Source organism: Tachypleus tridentatus, chromosome 6 (assembly GCF_004210375.1).
Source record: "Tachypleus tridentatus isolate NWPU-2018 chromosome 6, ASM421037v1, whole genome shotgun sequence".
Classification (NCBI taxonomy): domain Eukaryota; kingdom Metazoa; phylum Arthropoda; class Merostomata; order Xiphosura; family Limulidae; genus Tachypleus; species Tachypleus tridentatus.
The window spans coordinates 122,746,332-122,773,556 of record NC_134830.1 but is presented as its reverse complement, the minus strand read 5'-3'; the positions used below and the strand labels follow the sequence as shown (position 1 = coordinate 122,773,556).

At 33.3% G+C, this 27,225-nt stretch overlaps 3 protein-coding genes across 4 annotated transcripts in view; 2 read left to right on the top strand and 1 right to left on the bottom strand.

The window, feature by feature from the left end:
- Positions 1-12,492, top strand: LOC143253505 (thioredoxin reductase 1, cytoplasmic-like). The gene is given in 17 exon segments (XM_076507512.1): positions 1-337; positions 540-600; positions 2,048-2,265; positions 5,085-5,157; positions 6,326-6,394; positions 6,875-6,925; positions 7,187-7,329; positions 8,274-8,389; positions 8,544-8,772; positions 9,167-9,229; positions 9,231-9,257; positions 9,685-9,761; positions 10,208-10,361; positions 10,620-10,727; positions 11,013-11,108; positions 11,604-11,738; positions 11,970-12,492. Coding segments are annotated over 17 exon segments (1,794 nt in total). The 5' UTR covers positions 1-226; the 3' UTR covers positions 12,033-12,492.
- Positions 12,493-14,749: 2,257 nt separating this feature from the next.
- LOC143253508 (uncharacterized) lies at positions 14,750-24,213 on the bottom strand. The gene is made up of 2 exons (XM_076507518.1): positions 24,096-24,213; positions 14,750-15,182 (listed from the first exon to the last, which is right to left on the bottom strand). The coding sequence occupies exons 1-2, from the start codon at positions 24,135-24,137 to the stop codon at positions 14,874-14,876; spliced, it is 351 nt and encodes a 116-aa protein (XP_076363633.1). The 5' UTR covers positions 24,138-24,213; the 3' UTR covers positions 14,750-14,873.
- A 277-nt stretch (positions 24,214-24,490) lies between these two features.
- LOC143253506 (traB domain-containing protein-like) overlaps positions 24,491-27,225 on the top strand; it is a 28,367-nt gene continuing 25,632 nt past the window's right edge. The window contains exons 1-2 of one of the 2 annotated variants that reach the window (XM_076507514.1): positions 24,491-24,931; positions 25,817-26,377. In XM_076507514.1, the coding sequence (XP_076363629.1) occupies positions 24,883-24,931; positions 25,817-26,377 (610 nt within the window). In that variant the 5' untranslated portion in view covers positions 24,491-24,882. Of the gene's footprint in view, positions 24,932-25,116; positions 25,302-25,816; positions 26,378-27,225 lie in introns of those variants that run through there. The other variant, XM_076507515.1, reaches the window with a different exon arrangement.

Below are 27,225 nucleotides of genomic sequence, written 5' to 3'. Positions count from 1 at the left end.
AAGGCTCATATTCTTCTTCTCGAGAGGGCGTTGTATGTAACGCGCTTAAAAGTCAGGTGGTGCACGGCATAGATTGGTAGTGTTATTTAAGAGTTAAAAATAGTAGTTGTAGTATGTTGCGTGAAGAGTGAGGTGGATTAATTAGAGTTCACTTTGTTTAGTTGATGAAGTTAATATTGTGTAAGAACGTTCAGTTATAAGTTTTAATTTAATTTCAAAGAAGAATATGGCACCTGTTATTAATCATGGGGAGAATGTGAAACTCCTTATTGAGCGCCATGTTAAGGATAACCAAGTTATGTTATTTAGCAAGTCTTATTGTGGGTTTTGTAGGCAGGTGAGTTGTTTTTAAAATAATTAATAGTTAACATTTAATGAATTAAATTAGTTATATTAGTATTTCTTTAAGAAAAGTATTTGATTAATAATTTGGCATGTTTGCATCTTGTTTTATGTATACAAGTTTTACTGGTGAATTACAGTTTGTACTATTAATTATTGTAGAAAAGATTACTCTAAAATATGTGTTCTGTATTTAGGTGAAGAAGATTTTTCAGTCACTTGACACTCCATATTTCAGTCTTGAATTAGATGAACTAGGTAAGTGGTAAAGTTATTAGCACCAACAACTATCATTACGCTTAGGTTCTCTACTGTTAACACTAACACTGTATAGTGTACGAAGTAGTAAGAATTAGAGTAGGCATAACGATTTGATAGAGCTTGCAGCCAAAAGAAACTCGATCTTCAGTTGTATCGTTAGTTAAGTCTAAAATGCACTTTTATAAAAAAAAAAAAAAAAAAAAAGTGAATTTAACATAAGAAACGTAAGAATTCATTAGCTATCAGAAGTAGGAGCTGCTAATTGATTTCATAAGAACAAGATGAAAAGGCTGTTTTTGTTCTCTGTTAGTGTTGTACAAAATATTGGAACTAAATAAATTTTTCCTTGGCATTTGTGTTCATATCCTTATTCCATTTAGTATCTGTCAAATGCATGCCTTATGCTTAATTATTAACTGTTCATGCATGAACACCATTATTCCTATTGTCTTGTGGATGAGTTGAGCTGATGCTGTTCCTTCTATGTTTGACATAATCTTTATCTGAAATCAGCATGTAATTAGATAAGTCATTTTTACACTTTGTAGCTAATGGGGGGGGGAAGTCTTGTTGAAGAAAGTGTTTGTGGGTTTTAAAGCATTCATGAGAGCTTGATATTCAAAACCTTCAAACAGATTTGTTTTCAAGTATTTCAGTTTCTTAAAGCAAATTAGACTGGATGTTTTACTTAATAGCAGTGTTTATGCTCTTCTAAAATGCATCTAATTAAATATAATTTATTATATAATAATCTTAAAATATTTAATGAAAATATCATGTTAACATTGAACAAACTGATCAACATGGAAATACTGTTAATTAGTAAACTTATTAGAAATGAGAATTTTATAATAAATGGCAAACAACTGATTTTTGTTTATTAAAAAAAAAAAACTGAAAAGAACTACTTCAAATCTTTTTTAATTAGTTAATGTTTTGTCCTTCCCCATATTGCTTTTTTTCATGTTAAGGATTTCCTTAAAATGCCTTGGATGAGGTTTTTGATCCCTGTAAACACCAGCCTCTGCGATCATGTAATTGTACACCCACTATGAAAAACTATAGAAATTGAAACCTAACTTTTATTTTACAGAAAATCACTCCTTTCTTAAACTGTTCTAAATGCTTGCCTTCACTGTCCCCCAATGGCAACTTATTCCATAAACCAGTACCTCAATTGACAAAATAAATTTCTTTTGCTAACAAGCAAACTTTTATTGTTAACAGTAGTTATTTTGACTTGTATGTGTAACTTGGTATTGTTTTGTTACTTTTTAGTAAGTTTATACAAAGTATTAATCTGTTTTATTTATTATTATTATTTATAATTGATATCTTTTATGGTTATTCAAATACTAATTTTAACATCAGTATTGCTTCTTTATAACCATTATACATTTTCCTTAGTAGCAACAATGACACTAATTGATCTGTATTGTTGTAGGAAATGGTTCTGACATTCAGGCTGAGTTGACAGCACAAACTGGCCGTACTACTGTTCCTCAAGTGTTCATCAACGGAGTCTACCTTGGAGGTTGTGACGATACTCATGCTGCTTATAGCAGTGGAAAATTGGCCCAGTTACTGAGGCCAACTGATGAACAATATGAATATGATTTGATTGTCATAGGTGGAGGCTCTGGAGGCCTTGCAGCATCAAAAGTATGTTCTTTCCCATGTAGCTGTGAGATAAGGATTTTGGGGATAGTTGTTTCTGCATAACTGGTGCCTAATTTAAAACTGTACATGTCTAATGTATAAATTAGGATGGCACGCATGCACGCATACTAATATCAAGAATTTTTACTAAATTTTATCTTTTTACCTTGCATTTTATCTAGAAATTTCTAAGTTATTCTGGATTATTGTGGCATATTTTGGAGTATTCCATATTATTAAGAATGTTCAAGAATATTCCATAATGAATAACCTTTGCTCTTGCATTTTACTTCTAGAATATTCTGTTTTTGTGCCAGCTTCTAAGACTGTGATACTGTCCTCTGGTCCAAATATTTGAATTTTAATTTATTCTAGTAGTCTTGAGAATACATGACCAGACCTTTTTGAGATGGCAGATGACCATGATTAAATAGCAGAAAATATAGAAATTAAGGACAGTTGATTCAGTTTGCTATAAGGTAACTTGTGGTAAATCCACCTAGTGACAAGAGCTTCTCAAACTAGTTGTAACCTTTGATTGTGGCATTCTTCCTTATGCAGTGTAATTTATAGCATCTGCAGCACTGCATTATGCATGATGAATGGCTAAAGTGTTGTGTGTCAACAGTATCTCAATGTCTATGGGACAATTTAAGCTCTAGCCATGAATAAAGAGGATTCCAAGACATATTTAACTCTATTTGAATGTCTTTGGGAGTGGTCCATTGTCTGTCAATGGTCGTATAACTTCTTAAAATGGTTTAAGTAAGAAGATGAATTCCATCCTTTCAGAAGTTTGCTAAATGTCTGTGGTATTTCAACGAGCGCCTATTGGTACAGTTTTTAGAAGGAAGTGTGAAGATGTTTCAGCTGAAGATTTCATCTTTTCAAATGCCTCAAAATTCTAACTCAATTTCTGTATTAGGGCCCTGAGCCATAAGAGTTTTAGAGAGGACTACAGATAGTCCAACACTGGAATATGGTAAACTATAATACTGAAAGGGATGTGGCTATTTATTAAGCATACACGTGTATCTTAAGGAACTGTTTATATTACAGAAGACCCTTTCCTAACAGTGAAATTATATAATCAATAACTAAGCATGTTAAAATAATCCATTTATTGTAAAACTGGTTGAATCTGTACATAGTGATGGTCAAGGTACTTGACTAAAAAATTAATTCTTGCTTCAGAATATGACTGTTACTCATTTACACTTGTTTCTGTACCTAAATATCCTAAAACCAAGGTAAGAATTTATTAAGATATAAAACCAGAAGGTAACCAAACAATTTGTTTATCTTTTATCTTATTTCAGTTAAAACAACTTTGCAACTACTTTATCAAAAATTTCAGTTTAAACCCAAATCCACTGTTTCTGGGCAATGCACAACATTGTTTCTTAGTTGTAGTAATTTAAACAAAAATCATGACTCTAATGTAAGTGATGTTATTGTGAAGTGAGCTTTATTACAGAAAGCATTTCCTTTGCTGAAATGGAGGACAAAATAGTAATTATCACCCAATAGATAAAGTTGCTTTTTGGTGCTTCATACATTAGTCAGTGTCAACAGGGAGATAAAATGGTAAAATACAAATCAACACGCATAATATTGAACTTTTATTACACATTCATGGAATACTCTAGTGTTTTGTTTGGGTATAAAAGTATCAAAACAAATAACAAAAAAAAAGTTTTGTAAATGTGAAATAATTTAGGGACAACAGTTATACATAGGCTGTCCCTACATACTTTTGGAGTTGCAATTTAATGTTGCACCATAATATGTATATTTGACTTTAATATTACTATAATTGAAAGTCTTATTCCTGACTGTTGGTCTGCAATTTATCATTACATTGTCATCAAGGAAAACAGAGTTAAAACATCTTTCTTTCTATGAGATCATTTGAACTGAGTGACCTTTACCACTTTGTAGTTGTTCATTTTACAGTATAACATTAAATTTGGTAATCTATGGATGATCTGTGTATAATTGAATTTTCTATTCTTGTTTCCCTGCCATCTTGACTTCATCAATGTTTTTATATTGTATAGTATATAAGGGTACTGGATTATTAGTACAGAACTTCACCCTCTGACTTTGGTCCAAAATGGATGAAGTTTGTTATTTGAATTTTCTTAGTACATAGGAACAAAATTATGGAATGAGTTTTAATCTCAATATTTTACCTGCAAATAAGGACCACCCTAACATAGATAAGTCTCTGAAGCTTAGTTATTAGTTTCTTTACCTTGTGTGTGTGTGTTTGGGTGATAAATTTCTTTATCATAAACTTGCTGACACTTTCCTTTCTAAGTGGAAAACTCTTAGTTTAGACTTTTTATTACATCTAATGAAATGACAGATTTATTGTTTGCTAGCTCAATTCCTGTTTATTTTTGTACTTTTAGTTTCTAATTCTGTAGATACATTTGTGGATTTGAGTTATTGATTACGATATGGTAACTGTAATTGAAAAACGTCTATAGAAGTGTATTAGTAATTATAAAGTCTGCTTACATAAGTTTATAAACAGAATGTACTACATTAGTACAGTAAACTATTTAAAGATTATTCAAAAAAGGAAACTGCAAGCTACATAATACCAAAGGTGTTTTTTTTTCAGCTAGAGGGTACACTGAATGATAAAATGTGTTCAAACCTTTTAACGTGCATTTTAGTTTTAATTTTAAATTAACCATTTATTTGTCTATAATTTATGAAAGCTATCACGTAAAGCAGTATGTTTGTTTATACACCCTGTAAACAATGTAATTTTTGTTATAGTAGTTTAAAAATGTTAAATGTTCATTCAGGAAGCTGCAAAGCTTGGGAAAAAAGTGGCAGTGTTTGATTTTGTGACGCCAACACCAAAAGGAACTACGTGGGGTAAGTCCTAAACACAAGTTTTTTTTGTTTTTTTTTAGTATTTCTTCCAAAGTTTCTCACTTTAAATTGTGGAACTTGTCTTTGGTGTATGGGATGCTAGTAGTTTATCTTTTCACAACTAAAAACCATAGACAAAAGTAAAATAAACTAATTCAGATTAATTATTTTTATATATCAGTTCTTAAAAAAACTGCAAGAATATTGCTATGTTAAGTCTATTTAGGGAAAACTTATCCACCCTTTAATTTTATAAAGAAATTGTAATTCTTCCCCTCCTAAATTTGTAACCATCCACCGCTGCTGAAACAACTTGTTCCATCATCCAGTCACTTTGTTAAAAAAGCAAATGTCCAGTCATAATTGGAACCTACTTGTCTTCTCCAAACCTTATTTCCTCTCATTCTGTTGTTCCATTTGTTGTGTCAAAGTATGTAAGAGGTTTATCACTTCACTCTGGAAATTCATTTTTCTCTTGATATATTTAGTGCTGTGAACTTTACAGAAATTAAGACTACTTCAATGTTTCTGCTGGACCAAAAAGTCTTGAGCAATACATCTAAATTTCATCTATTTCAACAACAGATCTTGTTACAATTACTTGCTTATGCTTGGTTATTAAGCCTACCTCATGTCATGTTATATAAAATTACTGTAGTTTTCAAACACAAAAATTTTAAAGCCAAGAAACATTCCAGAGCTGTGGTTTGTTCTAATGTATCTTTCCATTAGTGAAGCAGAAATGGCAGATGATATTGCTGAAAATTAAATTTAAGTTTTGTAGGAATGTTTTGTCTGAAGTAAAAATTAGTTTAGTTTATCCTCGTAACATGGCAGATCTTTACATAACTACTTGGATACATCTTTTAAAAATGAGTTTACTGTTTTAAATCTGTAATATGAACTTGTTTAATATTCTCCATGGTTATCAACCCTTCAGGTGATAGGCAGGGTTGATTGTTTAATTTTTATGTATTGGTAATTTGATTTTTCTCTGAAATCTTAGTTAATTATAAGAGTTTTTAAATCAGTTTAATCACATCCAACTGGAATAATGAGAACTATTTTTGTACACTAATAAACTCTACACTTCTGGTTGATTATTAATAGTTTGTCCTATGAAGATATCAATTTAACTGTACTTGTATTTTGTCTAATATGTTCCTTGCAGGACTTGGAGGGACCTGTGTGAATGTAGGATGTATCCCTAAGAAACTCATGCACAGAGCAGCAATACTAGGTGAGAATTTAATGTCTTTGTTAAACCCTCTTTCCTTTGTTACAGTAACTTTAATTCTGATTACATTTATTTTGGCTCGGCATGGCCAGGTGGTTGAGGCACTCAACTTGTCTGCGGGTCGTGGGTTTGAATCTCTGAAACACCAAACATGCTTGCCCTTTTGGCCATAGGGTCATTATAATGTGATGATCAATTCCATTATTCATTAGCAAGATTTGGTGATGGGTAGTGATGACTAGTTGCCTTCCCTCTAGGTTTACACTGCTAAATTAGGAACAGCTAGTGTAGGTAGCCCTCATGTAGCTTTGCACTCAATTCTCAAACATAAACAACAAATTTTTTTTCTAAAGTGTAGACTAAGTGTATTTACAATTGATGTTTTAACTTTTTAGCAGTTTATTTGTACATAATGACCTCTATATTTTTTGTTCAATGAGAAGCCAAAACTGTTTGTAAGCTTGTTTATATTTCTCTATGTAGGTGAATCCCTTGAAGAAGCCAAGAAGTTTGGATGGGATGTACCAGATTATAGTAAGTTTTGATGTGTTGTAACCCATTATTGGGTTCTTTGAGCCAGCAGTGGTTTCCTAACATTTGTTATGTTTGATAATTTTGTGTAAATACTTGTTTTTCTTAACAAGTCAGTCAGAATCAACACTTCTCATGTGGTTATGGACTTCGAACTGTAACATTGTTGCCACTGACTGTTGACCGAATTATTCCTGTTTAACTTTCTGCTTGGTTAACATTGTAACAAGTATTGGAGAGTATAACACTTTCTTGTTTCTTTAGTTCAGCATTCGTGGAATAAAATGACGGAAGAGATACAGAGTTACATAGGATCTCTCAACTGGGGTTATCGAGTGGCTCTACGTGAGAAACAAGTAAAGTATTTCAATGCACGTGCAGAGTTTGTTGAGGAACATAAGATTAAGGTAAACTTTATTCATTTACATACTTGAATTAATGTTCAAATATTTTGTTAATTTTTTTTTTTTTTTTTTCAGGAGAGGGGGCAACTATATAAATAAATAATTTGGATAATGTAAGTAGAAAGTACCGTTGCGAAAGTTAAGCTAATATTCAGGGTTATTGTTACATGTTATGGTTGTTGAATGTACAGTTGCTCCTATAGTGACTACATATTCAAAACGTTTCAATTATTACTGTACTTACTTTCATTGTAAACAAAACTTGTCTTTAGTTTGTGTGATTTTAAAATATTCTTGTATTTATTGAATTTCTCACTTTAACTAAACACAGGTCTTATATTGGTAAGTATGTGGACTGTTAACTACTTAATGATGAAACCAGTATCACTTAAGTAACCTATATTTTCACTTACTGCATTAGAAGTTCTGTAGGAAATTTTAACATTCATATACCTGAAACATTACTGTAATCTTTTTAAACTATGGGATATTCACAATAATGTCTTGTTTAATTGTTTTCTAGTCAAATACTTCCTCTGTACGAAGAAAGATTAAAACTGGCTAGGTTCTATTTGTATTACTTAATATTACAATGCCTATTGGAAAACCATTTGAGTTATGCAGTTTATGAATTGTTTTTGGATTCACTACAAACATTTGTTTTCAAGTGTCTATACATTCATACATCAAACATTGTACTGAATGAACATAATTCTTGTAAGCAGAAAATTTAAGATATTTTACAGGAATACAACATATGTACAAAGGGAAGTTGTTTGACCAGAGAATTCAAACCAAAGTTAAATGAGCAGAAGAATGTAGTTTGTTTATGGAGGATGCTCCATAATTACAGTAATATTTTAAGATTGTATTTTTGGTTAAGTTTAATGTGTCCTCCAGTTAGGCCTACAGTTTGAGATATTAAGTCTGATCTAAACATTTTGCAGGCTATTGATAAGAGAAAAAAGGAAAGTTTTCACACTGCCAAACATTTCATCATTGCCACAGGAGAAAGACCGAGATATCCTAATTGTCCAGGAGCTAAAGAATATGGCATCACCAGGTAAGAATAGGAGAAAAGCTTAAGTCAAAGAAAATGATTTCAGAAAATGATGTAAATAACAATTAATAGTAAGGAATGTACCTGTTTAAGATGAGTGGGATGGTGTGAACTAAACCTATGGATGTCTTTAAGTGATTTTTATCCTGTGTTCCAGTGATGATCTTTTTTCCTTACCACACTGTCCTGGAAAGACATTGTTAATTGGGGCTTCCTATGTGTCTTTGGAATGTGCTGGTTTTCTGAAAGGAATAGGCTTAGATGTCACAGTGATGGTTCGGTCCATTTTACTCAGAGGATTTGACCAGAATATAGCTGAAAGGATTGGCTCTCACATGTCTGAGCATTGTGGAATAAAGTTCATTCGGCCATGTGTTCCTACAAAGGTCAGTTTTTGTAAGGTTAACAGTGCAAGGAGGGACTATTTCATCTCGGTTAATGTGTACATATCTACTCAGTTTATTGAAATATTAAATTGGCTATTAAAACTAGGCTTCGTTACACTTGCCAGCAAGTTGAAATGCATCTGACCTAATTCAGTAATGTCCAGTCTAAAAATACCATTTAATTGCCAGTGGTTGATTTATTTGTAAGGTTATTACAAATTTCTACACTTAGAATAATTAAAATGTGTATGTAATTTCAAATTTAGATACTAATTAACTTCTAATTACTTCATTTAATAATAATTACATGAAATAAACTTACTTTAATTTTTATTTCCTCCATGTTCTTACTTAGTTTGTGAATTAGAAGTTTTTATTTCAATTTTGTTTACAGGTTGAAGAAATTGAGCCAGGACAGCCTGGAAAATTAAGGGTTACGGGAAAAATGGTTGACTCGAGAGGAAATTGTTGAAGATTATGATACAGTAAGTGTGTATGTTGGTGTCGTTTCGATTGTAGTTAGTATCGGAGGTTTATCTACCCAAAACATTTCCTTGAGTTTGCCATCATAAGTCCATCAATTGGAGTTTCCATTACGAGATGGATGTATATCTGGTGTCTACAGAATATTGTTTGGTAATTCTGGTAATTAAGTTTCATCACTATAGTCAGTCCCAGAATGGCTACCCAAAGTAAATATAACTATGGATTCTTGTACATGTGAAACATTAGATCTAGATGGATGTGATAAGTTTGTTTCTTCCAATAATGTACCCAATTTTTTACTACAGGAGGTAGCGATGCAAGTTTATAATAATGCTCGACTATTGATAAATAACCCTATTTGACTCTTGAACTTGGTGTTCTTAATCCTCACTGCTTTGTTGAACTGGTAGTTTCTTCTGTGTTCAGGTAATCTTTGCCATTGGAAGAGATGCATGCACCTCTGGTATTGGTCTCGATGTAGCTGGGGTACAAGTAAATACAAAGTAAGTACACTGCAGCTCTTCTCATTTACTTATCTACAAACACAATTTTTATATTTACCTTCAATCACAAATGTGATGGTTATTTTCATTATCTTTCTCTACAAAGCAAAGCCAAAAGCAGAATTTTTCAAAAACTTTTCTTAATATACTAAATGTAATGTGTATAACTTCAAAAGTTACACACACGGACACAGAGAGAGAGAGAGAGAGTCAATAATCTAACTGAAATTTAAAATCTGTGTCAATAACTTGCAAAGGTTTTTTCGTTTAAAAACAAACATGTATTATATCCTTATTCCTTGTTATTATAACTGTCAATAGTTACATTGTGTGACAACCTTCTCTTGACACTTGGATTTCCTAACTTAGTGACAAATCTTTTAGAAAACCTTTGTTTTTGTTGTAGCGAACAATTTGTTTACCATTCCTTACTTTTGTTTTCACAGAAATGGGAAAATACCAACTGTAACAGAGCAAACAAATATTCCACATATCTATGCAATAGGAGACATCCTAGATGGCAAGTTGGAACTAACTCCTGTCGCAATTGAAGCAGGAATTCTGTTAGCTCGACGACTTTATGGAAATGGAGAATTGCAGGTAATTTAACAAAGCCTCGCTGGAAAAGTAATTGAAACTTAAAACTTAACAGTTTCAAGTTTTTTGGTAGAACTTTAAAACTGTGGCACCTCTTTTTAACATTTGACATTTAAAACTAATTTTTAATATCATTTTTTTCATTGTACATCTGTGGAGGGAGTTGACACTGTGACAAACTATTAGTTGTTTGTTTTGTGTACATGCTTTTATGTTGAGTGGTTTTAAACTGTTAAATATACCCTTTTTTTTTTTCTATAGTGTGATTATCTTAATGTACCAACTACAGTCTTCACACCACTGGAGTACGGTTGTATTGGATACCCTGAAGAACAGGCAATACAAAAGTATGGGGATGAAAACATTGAGGTATCTTTATTGCAGTGAATGGTTACATATTAATTTCATTTGTTAAAGATAAGTTGTTTTATCTTAAACATTGATATTCTGTAAAAGGTTCTCATTACAAACTGTATACTACCACTGAAAATACCACTGTTTATTGCTTCAAACACAACTTGTTACATTAACGTTTTGCACATATACCCACTTCGTTATTTTTACTGCAATTTAACTTTTTAGCAATTATGTATTTTAATATCCCTGAAAAAAAAATCTTTAATCTAATTTTCTGTAATATTCCAACAATTCAAGGTTTACCATACCAATTTCCTGCCTCTAGAGTGGACACTACCAAAGAAAAGTGAAAATGTTTGCTATGCAAAGCTCATTTGTCTCAAAACAGAAAATGTAAGCATACAATTACTGTTCATAGAGGGAGCATGCGGCTGTTTCGTGTGTGGTGTAACTCTATACTGAAGGAGCGTATGTACCATGTGTGTATAGTGTAACATAATCAGTTAGTGAACACGTTTTTTGTATTGTTTGGGTGCAGGGTATTGATAGGGAATGTGTGAGGTGTGTTTTAACTCCTGTAACTCCTAGATGAGCAAAACAATAAATGTTCTTTTATACAAAAACATTAAAATCTTGGTTGTTGTTGTTTTTTTATTTTTACTGGCTCTTAAGGAAATTTTAATTTTTCATTTTCAAAAACCACTTAAGTTTATTTTTAATGATGCAGAAAATTTGTTATTTTTCCAATTCTTTCTCCAATTTTCATAAACATCTGTTGTAAATGCTGTCCTCACTACATAATTGGAACCTGAATTACATTCATTTCTACAACTCGTTGTAGAACTGACATTTTAAGTTTCTCAAAATCAAATCATCATGTTTTTGCAGGAGCGTGTCATTGGGTTTCACTACTTAGGGCCTAATGCAGGAGAGGTGACTCAGGGATTTGCTGTAGGAATTAAGAAAGGAGCAACTAAAGCAGATTTTGATGCAACTATAGGAATCCATCCAACTTGTGCTGAGGTAAGTTTACATTCAATAGATACATTTGGAAGAAACAATATTAAGTGCACCTGATAAAAGTGCAAAATGGAATTGACTTGTAAGTTTAGTAAATATTTTTTGTGTAAAGTGAACTAATTGACATATACAACTTGTATTCCTTAACTCTGTTTGTTGTCTGAGATGTGCAATTGAATTTATTTAATTTATATGAATTTAAGGGTGACTTCTCATGACTTATTTGTTTAACAGGTGTTTACAACCTTGTCGGTGACTAGAAGATCTGGTAAATCTATTAAACAAAAAGGTTGCTGAGGTTAATTTCCTGCTGTTGAAATTTAGGTGGAGTTAATGTTGCCAAAAACGTACTTAAATAATATAAAGCATTTAACGTTGATTTCAATTTTATTTTTATTACCATAACAACAAAGTTAAGTTTTATAATTTAAAAAAAATGACTTTATAGGTTAAATTCTTTTAATCGTTAGTCAAAAATGCATTAAAGTGCAACCTTGATTAGTCGTAATTAATTAGTGCTGTAATTTTTGTGAAGTTCAGCTTAATAAAACAATGCTCCACCTTCAACAGCAGGCACATAATTGTTCTAAGAAATTTTTTAGATCACTTCTATAAATATGAAGGCGCTAGCCCTATCCCTGCTCCTATGGGAGGCTAACTGCCTGATGGATCAAGGAAATTTCTGATTTTGATCTGCAATGAGATTAGATATTTGTTTTGAATGTACTGTATTAAATAAAAGTTCTGTAGTTACAAATCTTTCGTGTTGTCACCAGTTTATTGATTCAAATTAAAATCAACATTATTAGTCCTAAACTTGTCATTCATCTCATTGGATGTATGAAATAACCAAGAAATTTTATGAACATTTCTTGTTAAAATACCCTTCTGCTTAGGAATAATCTACCAAATATTGTACAAGCAACTAGGAATATTTTAAGGTGTAGGAACCATTGAAAAGTAACCTAATAGTTGGTGGTGGGTAATGACGACTATCTGCCTTCTCTCTAGTCTTGCACTACTAAATTAGGGACAGATAGTGCTTTTTTTTCTCCCCTCGTGTAGCAAAATGAAATTCAAAACGAAAGCAATTGGCTAAACTTTCATAGTTTGTCTAACAAGTTACAAAGTACTTTGTTGAAAGCCTTTCTTCAGGAGGTGCAATTAGTTGCGGATAGAATTAAGTCTCAAATGGCCACCTTGTGGTCGGGAAATCTGGCCTGTGGAGGTATATCCAGCAGAACGCCACTTAACGTCTTTCTAGGACTGCTTCTTGGCAAGTGTTGTTGTCACAAATAATCTAGGGAGCTGCATGTGCATGACCTTAAAACACTAATTTGTAGTTTGATACTTTTTTTTCGGCATCCATCTGGAAAATAGTAGCTTTACATCAAGATGTAAAATTAGGCTTAGCGATGTGTAGTTACAGTAGTCTACAAAAGATACCAATATATCTGAAAATACTGTGGTTGTAATTGCTAATCTTCATATTTTTACTATATTAGAAAGAACTTGTTTAGAAAATGTTTTTTTCTTTCTGTGAAGTACTTCACAAGAAGGGTGTTAAGATTGTGCTCTTTAGTCCTACGTAATTTATTTTGTTAAATTACAGAACTAAACGTTAAATAATTTATTACTGTAAAGACGCGGATTCGAATCCCCGTCACATCAACATGCTTGCTCTTTCATCTTGGGGATGTTATGTGATGGTCAATTCCATTATTCGTTGATAAAAGAGTAGCTCAATAGTTGGTAGTAGGTGGTGATGACTAGTCGCCTTCCCTCTAGTCTCTGTTAAATTAGAGACAGGTAGCCCTCGTTTAGCTTTGAGCGAAATTCAAAACAATTACTATGGAGAAATAGTTGTTGATTGAATCAATTACTTTTTCAATTATCTGGATTAAGGGTACCCAAAGAGTTTTTTATGGGCTTTTGTTTGTGGTGTCACTCACTATATGGCGCAGGAGTTTTACGTACACAAGGATTGAAATACATGCTACTTCCCTTACACTAAAATTGACGTTTGATACGATTTTGGGACTTTAACTCGTGCTAGATTATATACAGGTTGGGTAAATATCCCTTCCTATTTGTTTTCTCCGTGGGAATCTGTACCTCTAAATAAACCAAAATATTGGATTAACCTTTGCACATCAGCAGTCTTAAAACGTTAAAAGCCTTCATTTTGTGGTGTAAAACAGAAAGCGAACTTTCCAGAAGTTTCTTTTTTCACATTTCGTCCTTCGAACACTGCATTGGTTCGTATTACCAACGTCGTAACCATTTGTGCTCGTTTCGGTTCACGTGCTACTAATTTCTGACGTATTAAGTGAAAATCGCAATTTGGTAGACTTCAGTAAATATTACAAGTCTTTTACACAACAAAACCATATTGTTTTTAATGAAGATGTGAAAAGGTTCAAGTAAAAATAGTTTTTAAAACTCAAAATATAACTTAAATTCATTCACTTAGACTTAGAGGGTCAAAAACAGATGTCGCTTATACTATAACCATAAATTTCAGCCAATATTAAATTTGAAGGTTAGGACAGCTAAAACTTTTAATTCGTTTTATTACAAAACCAAATTACATAAACATTAACATCACATTCAGTAATTAAATGTTTTTTTAACGTGCAAAGATTAATGTTAGTCAAACTTTACTGGTCAAGTGTCCCGGTAAACTACAGAAATATTGTTCAATGGATCGTGTGCTTTTTTCTTCTTTTTTTTTTTTTTAACTTATTGTTGGATGAATGTAACAAGTCCAAAGTAAGTAGTTAGCACGAATTTGGTTTTCTTCAAAAATATTGTTACAGGTTACATTAACTAAACTTTTACATTACAAATAACATTTTACCAGAAATTCTGAAACTTGCAGTACGTACAACTAACTTCATTAGTTTTGATAACTAAGCATATAACTCTCAGAGTAAATGGATAGCGGAATAAACGTGATAACTCTCGCTACTGACTCATTAACTGATTTCTTACGTTTATGTCGTACACGTTAAGTCACTAAATTTCAAGAACATTATGTAATGACGAGCTCCTCTAAGAAACAAGCATTTAAAATGGATCTTGCAACATTGATCCTTCTTGAATTGAGAATGTATCCAAACAGAACAAGTAAAAACTCTACATTAAACTGCCTGTTCTTAAAGACTTCTCTGACGTGTGTGGTATACAGATGGGATAACTTCTTGTCCTTAACATTATGTGCTGTCCTTTTGCTATAGAAATTTTCCATAGGTGGGTGGTTGAACTTTCCACCAGAGATGGTTTCAACAGGAACCCTAGAATCTTAACTAAGTTAAATTTCTGCTGGGAAACTTCTGTGAAGTTATTGTCACGAAAAATTTCTGAGATGATCGTGGTCATCCTTTGGCTTGAACTGCCTGTCGTGGGTATCTGTGAAAAGAGGGTGGCAAGGGGACACTTTCTTCCCTGAAAAAATGAGAAACAATTCTTTATTCATTCAGCTGTACACGGATTTTTTATTCACTTCGTATCTTTAATCTATTTATTACAATTTTTAATTTTAATTGGAGTTACCAAGTTTGTCATCGGCTTTATTTAAACTCTCTAGACACCTACCTGTGTATATATACACACACACACACACACACATATATATATATATATAAAACCTCTCTTATGATGGCTTATTGGATGTTGCAATTGTCACTCATGCCATCAAAGAGACAAATAAGGCAATGCCAACATCTCTTGAACATTTAAACAGTGTGATCGGACTCAACCTGCTGGTAACACTGGCTATACGTTATTGAAGAGACTCGTATAGTCTTGCAAATATCCCTTGAGACAGCATGCGTTTGGTCAAAATTTAAGGAAGTATGTATAGCTGCATATTTGTAGTGTGGCTTAAACTAACCCAACAACTATCAAAGCCACAAACTTTGATTGTGAGAGTTTGCCTATCCTCTTGATTTTAGTTGCAAAACTTTGAAAACAGATCTGTTGTCCCTCTGGAAAATTTTCTGCAGACGCTCGTGATACTTGATGTTTTGATTCAGTATGCAACATCATTAATTAGTTCTAGTTCAATATATCGTCTCAACATCTGCTTAACTATAGAGTTGCTTCTTGTGGTATAGATTGTAAAGTCATAGTGTACCACTTTCGTAGGATTCATTGTTACCAACATTAAGATGACAGTGACTTCATTTTATCACTAGCTGATTTATGTATTTAATGGGTAGATTCATGTGTACATCAATGGTTTCCATTGTTTATCGATATATACTGTCATGTGAAAAAACTTAGGACACCCTATGAAATCCTGTGTATATTTCTAACATTTTTGGATATATAGATATTTAATCTCAATTTCAACAATACTGAGATATTCTAGGAATATAACTAAACAATTAAAACTGAAGAAATGACTTTTCAAGATCTTCTGTAAATGTAATTCTACAACAATGCTTATTCTAACTGAAGAAAAAGTTAGGACACCCTACCCCCTAATAGCTAGTGTTACCCTCTTTGGCTGAAATAACTGCAATGAGACGCTTCTTGTAGTCATCTACCAGTCTCTGACATCGGTCTGAAGAAAGTTTGCCCCACTCCTCAATGCAGAATTCTTTTAGTTGTGAGATGTTTGAGGGGTTTCTTGCATGTACAGCCCGTTTCAAGTCACCCCACAGCATCTCAATGGGATTAAGATATGGGCTTTGACTCGGCCATTCCAGGACTCTCCATTTCTTAGTTTTCAGCCAGTCCCTGGTGGATTTACTGGCATGTTTTGGGTCATTGTCGTGTTGCAGGGTCCAGTTCCGCTTCAGCTTTAGTTTTCTTACAGACGGTCTCACATGGTCCTCAAGCACCCTCTGATACACAGTAGAATTCGTGGTGGATTCTATGATTGTGAGCTGTCCAGGTCCTGCTTCAGCAAAGCAGCCCCAAACCATGACACTTCCACCTCCATGCTTCACAGTTAGTATGAGGTTCTTTTCCTGGAATGCTGTATTTGGTTTATGCCAAACATGTCCTCTGTTCTGGTGTCCAAATAATTCAATTTTGGACTCATCTGTCCAAAGAACATTATTCCAGAAGTCCTGGTCTTTGTCTACATTCTATCTGGCAAACTTCAGTCTGGCCTTGATGTTTCTCTTAGAGAGCAAAGATTTCTTCCTCGCACACCTCACATGCAAGTTAAACTTGTGCAGTTTCGTTCTGATTGTAGAGGCATGCACTTTCACATCAACAGTAGCCAGAGCCTGCTGTAGGTCCCATGATGACGTGTTAGGGTGTTTGGAGACCTCTTTTAGCATCTTGCGGTCTTCTCTCGGGGTGGACTTGCTTGGACGACCAGACCTGGGCATGTTGACAGTTGTTTTGAAAGCCCTTCACTTGTTGAATATTTTCTGGGCAGTGGAATGGCTGATTTCAAAATCTTTTGGGATTTTTTAATATCCCTTACCAGTCTCATAACCTGCTACAATTTTCTTTCTGAAGGCCTCAGACAGCCCTTTTGCTCTCACCATGGTGCTCACTCTCACTTCAACAGTAAGGAGCACACCAGACTAAATATCTGAGGTTTAAATAGGGCAAGCCTCATTCAAAATGCTGAGTAACGATCTTCTAATCATGTACACCTGGTGTGATACACCTGTGTGTGAGTTGAGCCATTTTAAGTGGGAATAAATGTGGGGGTGTCCTAACTTTTCCTCGGTTAGAATATGCATTTTTGTAGAATTACATTTACAGAAGATTTTGAAAAGTATTTTCTTCAGTTTTAGTTGTTTAGTTATATTCTTATAATCTTTCAGTATTGTTGAAATTGAGATTAAATATCCATATATCCAAAAATGTTACAAAAATACACAGGCTTTCATTGGGTGTCCTAACTTTTTTACATGACTGTATATGTTAAATTACTACACTCCAGGTGTGAGAACAGCCATTTAAGTTCTATCCAAAACACCAGTGATGATGTTTTGTTACCTGTGGCTTCTTGAACTGCAGCTAGAGCAACCTTAAGTAGCAGTGGAACACATCTGATCTCTTGTTTTGTGATTTTTATTCACATAAATTATTAACTGACTCAAAGTTGTATATTTGTACCTCTTTATAACGTCTTTGGAAGATTGGTCAAGGGATGTTGTCTTTATCATATTGATCGAAAGAATCTGACACATTTCTGCGAATAAGGTTCATTCAAGTATCCATCCTTGGTCGAAAGGAAGTTCCACAAGCACCCCATATCCAGAAAAACAAATTGTTTAGCAAGTTCTTTTGTCAGCATTCTAGTTAGGAACAGTTTATGCTTCTGATCGTTTGATGAAACAATAAATACAATCATGATATTTATTACCACTGTTACTGTATGACAGAGAATTAAGCACATTCGCAGCAACTCTCTTAAGTGATGCTTCAACAGTAATTTCGTAGACGTTTTTCTTCACAGCACAGTTCACATGACTTTCACAAATTATCTAGAGATTCTCAACATTCAATCTTATAGAAGCACTATCGTCCTCTCTTTAGTGTCTTCTTAACTACTAAGTGTCTAGTTTTTGGAAGGTCGTAGAGGTAATGTAAAAGTGATAACCACAGTGGTTGATTTTGTTCATGGAGTCTTCTCATTTCTGATATAAACTCCTTTGTCTTTTGGTTGTATAGAATAACTAGTTGCCAATGCAAGTACTACTTTTGATCAACAGAATAACTGTTTTCAAACTTTCAAATTATTATCTTGTACTTGGCAATCTTTCAATTGAATGTCAGTTCATATTAGCTCATAAGTCATCATTTACAGATTTCACATATTAGATTACATTCTGTTGTACTCTTCTATGTAAAGTGTTTTCAGCCCAAACGAGCTTCAACAAGTGGGTTTCTCGTCATCACTGATTAGATTACATTCTGTTGTACTTTAGGTCAGTTTTCTTTACAACCTTCATGAGCATGTGATTTTAACATTAGCATTTCCATGGTTCTGTCCAGAGCAATACACAAAATTGAAGTTATATTCCTGAAGTATATTGGGCCATCATGCTACCTGGTCTTCTGGAATTTGAACATTTACGAGTGACTTCCATGCTTCATGATTTGTATAAAGTGTAAACTTTTGCCCATATAGGTAAGGACGGAAATAATTTAGTGTTCGAACAACACTTCTTTGCTCTTTTCGAGTTGTAGAATAACCCCTTTGTTTGGAATTCATTTATTGCTATAGTAAACAATCACATGCTATTTTTTGGTATTTGTCATAACACTGCTCTTTCTATCTATAAAATCGCTAGAATTTTCATTTAAAATGAGGTAATATTGAAGAGTTGGATATACTAGTACAGGAGTAGTGATTAATTGGTTCTTCAGTTTAATGAATGCTTATTTATGACCAGCATAGTCTAACAAATATTATTTGACGTTTCTAGTTACTTGTATAGTGGACAAGATATTGTCATAGAATGATTCCACATAACGACAATAGTAAAAGTAAAGTTCAAAAAATTATCTAACCTCATGCAAGTTTCTCAGTGTTAGTCAGTTCTGAACAGATCTAATCTTAGATTATTAGGTATAAACACCCTCTACGTTTGTCGTGTATTTTAGGAATCGTGCATGTTGACAGAATGATTCACATTTTTAAATATTCAGCTCAAAGTTATATTGTGTCAACTGAATTATGACTTCTCTCAGCTCATCAAAGGTCTTCCCATGTGTGACTATGCCATCCAAGTAGTTCCACGGTGTAGGAGCAGTAAGTATACGGATTTACACTGTTACATTCAGGGGTATGATTCCCTATGATGGACACAGCAGATAGTTCAGTGTGGCTTTGCTCTTAAAAAACAAACGAACGAGCAAGTCATCCAAGTACATGAGTATGATATTCCAGTGTAGTTTAAGAAGAGCAAACTCCATCAGTAACTTAAATGTAACAGATAATTCAAGTGATAGCACAATAAACTGTTGTAATCCACTACATGTAGTAAAGACTGTACTCTCTTTTTTAGCTTCAATGACGTACACTTGCTGATATTTGTTCTTCAGATCCAATATTGAAAATCATTTCGGTTATGATAAAGCATTCAAAGTAGAACCAGTTCTTGAAAGTGGGTATATATCCTTCGTGGCTTTGTTCACCTTCTGATAGTCCACACAGGACTTTGTGGATTTATCTCTTTTTCTTAATGAGTTCATTAAGTACTGCCCAAAGATGCGTATTCATTTATATTTCTCCATGTTAGTTGAGAGACTAAGCTATTTTCTTTTTTTGTCGAATGGAAGTCCTCTAGCCAACTAACATAATGCAGCTGCATCTACATTTTCAATATTATGAAATATTTTATTTATTTGGATTAAGTTATTAATTCCATTGGAAAAAAGTCATGAACATAGTTAAAAATTACACAACTTTTATAGGTGTGAAGATTTGATATCAGACGTGCTACATATTCTTTAAAATGACTGTTTATAATGGTTTTGTGGTGTAGAAGTTCTATCCATACAGTTTCACACCTGACTTGAATTATATGTTTTGTGTTCATGGTTTTAATGACGACACCTTTATACTCCAGGTTCATGACAACTCTGTTCATTTTTCTTCTTCATCTCTGAGGCAATTCCACACTATTCATTAAGAAATTAGTTCAAACTATTGTAACTTTAGAACGAGTGTCATTCAAAATACTGCAAGGCTTTCTGTTACAAAATCCATTACCTCGTGCATTAAATAATGAACTTATTTGTGACAGATTGAATATTCTCAGCTGATGTCTATGTCCAACGTCCAAACAGGGTGTTAGTGGCCAGGATCTTCTACAAATCTCTTCTCGTTGAGACACAAAGAATTTCTATTCAGAGAGACTCATGACATAAGTCAATATATGTATGCTATAGTCGCTCTTTCCTTCAATTTTACCAGTTAGGATCAAAATTTCAATTCCTTCCTTCTTTGTAATGTATCCGATAAACTTCAGCTGTCTTTTTCTAATCTTAGTCAGCAACTTCTTTCTGCAACATGATTTTGGAAAAAAACAATCTTCATTTGAGGTGTGACTTGTCTAATACATCTTAATAACTACAACTAAATTGCTTCAATTTTTTTTTTCATACATAGTGATGTTGTCCAACATTCTGATGTATACGTGAGAATTGGTATTGCATAACAACGTAAGCTTTTAACTTCGTCTCAATAGAAATGTTACTCTTTGTCAGTATCTTTTTAATGTTCAGAAATGTCCTTCTCGTCTACTATTGCTAAACTGAGGACTGATAACGCAGACAGCCCTCGAGAAGTTTTGTGCGAATTTCAAAACTAAATAAATTACAAATATTTAAAAACGTAATGTTGAAATAAGAATGAAAAAAATCCAGTCGCTACTACATACATATCTCAATGAAAAATGTATATTTATTAGCTTTAAGCACTATATACACTGCTGGCCAAAATCTTAAGGCCAGTGAACATAAAGATAAAATATGCATTTTTTGTTGTTAGACTCAACCACTTCTTTGAGTAAAGCTTCGAAATATGACAATAAGAAAAGGTAAAATAAAAATAAAATTTAGCATTTAATAGGGAAAATGTAAACACTATGAAATTAGCCTAAATACTAGCTGGTCAAAAGTTTAAGACATACCAAAAAGAAGTCCTAAACATGGTAAGAAATGCCCAACAAGAGGTCTCTGTAGTGAGTTTCACGGCCGTCAATGCAAATAACTGCAAACATTTGCTTTGGCATGGTCGATATAAGCGTTTGCAGAAGGCTAGATGGAATGTTATTCCAAGTGGTGAAGATGGCTTCACGAAGATCATTCACTGTTTGAAATTGACGTCCATTTCTAAAGACTTCCCTTGCCATCCACCCAAAACATTTTCAGTGGGGTTCAGTTCGAGCAAACACGCTAGATGGTCCAAAAGAATCACGTTATTCGCCATGAAAAAGTCCTTTATACTACGGGCATTGTGGATTGCAGCGTTGTAATGCTGAAAGATCCAGTAATTTCCACACAAGCGAGGGCCTTCAGTCAATAAGGATGCTCTCTCCAACATGCCAATGTAGCCAGCTGCCGTTTGACGCCTCTGTATGACCTGAAGCTCCATTGTTCTATAGAAGGAGAAAACACCCTAGATCATGATGGAACCTCCTCCACTGTGTCGTGTAGAAAATGTCTCCGGTGAGATATCCTTATTGTGCTAGTAACGCTGGAAGCCATCTAGACCATCCAAGTTGAATTTTTCTTATCAGAGAACAAAACCTTCGTCCACTTTTCTACGTCCCATGTTTGGTGCTTCTCAGCAAAGTTTAACCGAGCTGTTTCGTGGTGTGGAAGGAGGCGTGGCCTTTGAAAACATTTACGGTTTTTAAAGCCTTTCTCTCGTAGCTGCCGTCTTATTGTTCTTTAGCTGCATTCTGCGTCCGTAAGGGCCTTAATCTGGTCCGACGATCAGTTGGTGTCTTACCTGACATTCCGTCGAATCCTCCTGCTCAACGCCGGCGAAACTTTCTTGGGCCGACCACTTGAAATTCTCGTTCCGTATCTCTCAGGGTCTTTTAAAAAATTTTAACAGCAGTTTTACTACGCCCAATCTCACCAGCGATGGCACGTTGAGAGTGACCTTGCTTTTGCAGCTCGACAACTTTGCCACGTTCAAACTCTGTCAAGTTTTTCGCCTTTACCATCTTTTTACCCAATGTAACACAGGAGATGTCAGTAGAAGATGTTGACAACGCTAATGCTTGAACACGAATGACTAAATTTCGTTAGGTATTTACCGATTAACGCTTCGTTTCTGTACGGTCTTAAACTTTTTACCAGCTAGTATTTAGGCTAATTTCAGTGTTCACATTTTCCCTATTAAATGCTAAAAAAAAATTTATTTTTATTTTCCCTTGTCTTATTTTCATCTTTCAAAGCTGTACTCAAATAAGTTGTTAAGTTGTTGAGTCAAACAATGCAAAATACATATTTTTTTATGTTCATTGGCATTAAGATTTTGGCCAGCAGTGTATACAGATTCAACAAAGGGAGTGGCTAGAATGCTGCATCCCATTTATTCCAGGATTACTTTTACATTTTGTTTCATGGCCAGATGGTTAAGGCACCCGACTCGTGATCTGAGGGTCGGGAGTTCGAATCCCCGTCGCACCAAACATGCTCGCCTTTTCAACGGTGAGGGCATTATAATGTTACGGTTGGCAAAAGAGTTGGCCGTGGGTGGTGATGTGTATCTGCCTTCCCTCTAGTCTTACATTGCTAAATTAGAGACGACTCGCGCAGATAGCCCTTGTGTAGCTTTGGGTGAAATTCAAAATAAACCAAACATTTTGTTTTTAAAGCATTGTCATCATACTATTATCACCCTCTACTAAACGACTAATTAAAAAAAAAGATTTACTGCTTTCACAAAAGAGCAAAGATACTAATTAATTTCTTGATCACTGGACATGTATTCTCAAGACGGCTGATATGCGTATTAAAACTTTAATTATTATAAAGTGCAGAATAACGTTCCGACCTTCCTAAGTTATTTTCAGATTAACAAAGTTTTCTTGAATACATTTTTACTTCAACTAGGTTTTTCGTTATCACGTGATCACTGAACAACTAATTAAATGTACGATTTGATACACCCATTAACACATGCTGTCTAATTAAAACTCATTAACTTATTTTGATTTGACCAATTAATTCTAACTCATTCAATTTGTTCGCCGTTTCACGAACGTTTGAGAATCCAAGTCTAAACCTTTCTAAAATTTCACGTAGTTATTGTATCGTACAAAAGACTCTCTCTATTGAACAAAACTTAAAATGTCAAAAATATAACCTACAACGCTACATTTCATAATTTCAGTCCACGTAGTGATAAATTAGTTTACTTCTTTCGTAATATTTCAACGAACTACTGTAACTTCTAGGCTTAAGTTTACAAATAACATTCAAACAAAAATACCACGTTAAAGGCATAATGATGAAAGTGAAAATAAACGTCTTATATAATATTGCTACTAATCGATCGAGTAACTGAATATGCACAAGTTCTTAACTAATACTAATCCAAATACTTTTTTGGAACACAACCGTCGAAAACAAAATTGATTCATTTCTTTAAAACAAAGCCATATTAGGATATCTGCTATATCCTTCGCGAAGAATCGAGCCGCTGATGTTAACTTTATAATAGTACAGACTTACGACTGTCTCCTAACTGATTCACAGCTAACTTACTAACACAATGGTCTATTAGTATTTATATCTGATGGCTCTCTTCTTGATAGTTGCCACTGTCCTACTTTTTTCATAATGTTATGTTTAAAATATTTCACGTATTCTAGAACTAACTTAACACTAAAATAAAACGTTGAAAATATAGCTTACAACATTATAACTGTTAACCTCAGTAAGATTAGTCGACAGCATTACTATTCCCCTATGCAGTTACTTTCATTCAAATGGCAGAAATTTGACGTTCACAGTTTATAAATCGCACACAACCAAAGTGGTGCTTCATTGACACAACGGTGTATCTGAAGACTTACAACTCTAGAAACCAGATTTTGTTACCTGTGGTGGGAAAAGCATAGATTGTGTAGCTTTGTGCTTCATTATCAACAAACCAAAAAGACACATCTCAGCTCAAAATTTGGACCTCACGATATGCAAGTCGATACTGTAATCACGAGGCTGCAGTCAACCCAACAGATTACAGGAAAACAATAAAAACACGTTAAATTATAATGATTTTTTTAATATCGTTTGTGTGTGTGTGCGTGTTTTTTTGTTTTGTTTTTTTCGTTTAGCAAAGCCACATCGGGCTATCTGCTGAGCCCACCGGGCGGAATTTAGCCCCTGATTTTAGCATTGTTAATCCGTAGATTTACCTATGTACTAGCGAGGAGCTTTTAAATAGCGAATGTTTTGTCTAAACAATACTTGAAAGTATTTTATTTACTTACAATAAAATAAATGTAAATGCTGTAGGAAAATGATTTCTGTGTAATATTTATTGTATTTAAATGAAGTAGTTTTATGTTGCAATAGGTTATATGCACATAAAAATACTTCAATAGAGCTGCAGGTTCAATTAGCACATATATCTCTAACCTGAATATAAGCATAAAGATGAAGACAGATATTTACACGTCATCATAATTTCTAGATTTAAATGGCTGACGGTGAGGGTTATAATGCTGGAAGACATAACGGTGCAGATGGTAAACTAACATTTTTGTTTCTTTAAATTGATTGTAAAAATATGTGTACTATGTTATATGAAATTGTTTTTCCTCATGAAGTTAGCAGTCTTATTTCAAAGTGTTATTCTATAAATAAAAAGTTGCAAAATTAAAACTCGTGATTTTTATCCATCAGTCTGTAAATGTAATGTAAATATACGCTCAGACAGTGTTGCGAATGCCGACTGAAATAGTAACGTGGATGGACCTACATATTGTTTAATGCTAACGTTAAGCCTAACGAAGTTAAGACTGAGGATAACTCATCATGTCTTAGATCATTATTATTATTTCTTTTGTACTTTGCACGTATAACATGTGGTTTGACTTATAATTATATGAAACATAGGTTAGGCGTGAATATTATATATATATATATATATATATATAATATGTGTGCATAGATTGATAATTGAGCATAGTGTAACCAATTATATAAACTTATTGTATTTATACGAGCTGTTTTTAAAGGTAGAAGTCAAGTGGTCTCGTAACTAATAGTAGTAAAGTTGCATGTTAGTATCTAAAAATGTACTTAATATTAGTAATAAATACAGTTAATATTTAAAACTATCATCCTTCCTTAGAATTAACGGTAATGGTAGGTTATTGAGAGAATGGACCATACAATTAATTGTGGATAGAACAACACAAAGTTTAAACTATAAGGTTTTATCAAAGTGGAAATGGTTTCTGTTTAACTGAAAGTTATATAATTAATTTCAGGAAAGATGGTTAAACAAAGCTAAAAAAGATAGAAAAAAAGCAGATATCAATTAATATGCACATTTTAAGAAAAAAGTGTAGTGCCTATAAATTATGGGAAAAATTAAAATTTATTTTTAATATTGTCTATTGATATAGGAGATTTCCATGAAGGAACAAGAGAGGATACTGTAAACATGATCCAACACACTGATAAAGTGCACAGATCAACAGTTAACAAAGTGGATGAGGAAACAAGTGTTGGGCGAAATGATCAGATGGAAGGTATAGGTAAATATATTGCAGAACCCATACAGCTTGGAGAAAACAGTGTTGATTTACAGCAAGGAAATGTAAGAGAACAGATTGTAGACATGCCTAAACAAGAAAATACATACAGTTTTTTAGAAGATAAGTTGAAAATTTCCCAAAATGAGTCACTTAATTTGCAAAGTGAGACCTTTTTAAATGTGATGCCAAGTATGAGTGAAGATTTTGATAAGTCAACACAGATTGTAACAGAAAATTCTGCAACTAATTTATCTGTACCAAAAGACAACAATGGCCTGGTGAATAGTGGAGTTGAAAGTGAAACTTCTAACCATGATTGTAGTGAAGTGGGTCATGAATCAAAGGAAGCTGTTTCCAAAAAAAAATTGACCTTACCATCAAACTTTCAAAACAGTGATGTTGAAACAGGTTATTTATCTACAGAAGAAGGTTAGTTTTGGCTTAAGGTGCTTTATGAAACTGGTGAAGAACAAGTGGGACTTTAAAAATATTTTTATCTCTAAGTTTTGGTAATGTGAGGTATGAAACAAAACTTTAAAAATGAATGAATGTCTGTGTTACACAATAAATGATACTGTTTTAAAAGTTGTCTTGCAACTTCATTAGGATCTCTTGCTACTAAATATAAGGTTTGATTTTATATGCACTTAAAAGACAGAAGATGCATAATGAGAGTCTATGTTGCTGCAATAATAAACATAGATAAATTATGGATATTGAATGTTTATCTTCTATGTAAATAAGGATTAGGTACATGAAACAAAACTTTAAAAATGAATGAATGTCTGTGTTACACAATAAATGATACTGTTTTAAAAATTGTCATGCAACTTCATTAGGATCTCTTACTACTAAATATAAGGTTTGATTGTATATGCACTTAAAAGACAGAAGATATATAATGAGAGTCTATTTTGCTGCAATAATAAACATAGATAAATTATGGATATTGAATGTTTATCTTCTATGTAAATAAGGATTAGGTACATGTGATATTAGTTATAAAGGTTATAGTAGTACATACTTGAGGTCTAGAGTAAATGTATTTCATCATTTGGGCAGTTCTTATAACTGATAAGCTTCAATATTATTTAATTTTCAACTGCTTTTTCCATTTTCTCATTAATATAGGTTTTGAAAGAAAAGCCAATAAACTCCTTTAACAGAAAACATTTTTGTCGTGGTTCCCGGTTTGTGGTGACCCTTTTTTTCTTCTTTTTTTTTTTTTGGTGTTGAATGCGTACATTTTACTTTGTTTCTACATAATCTTGTTGACT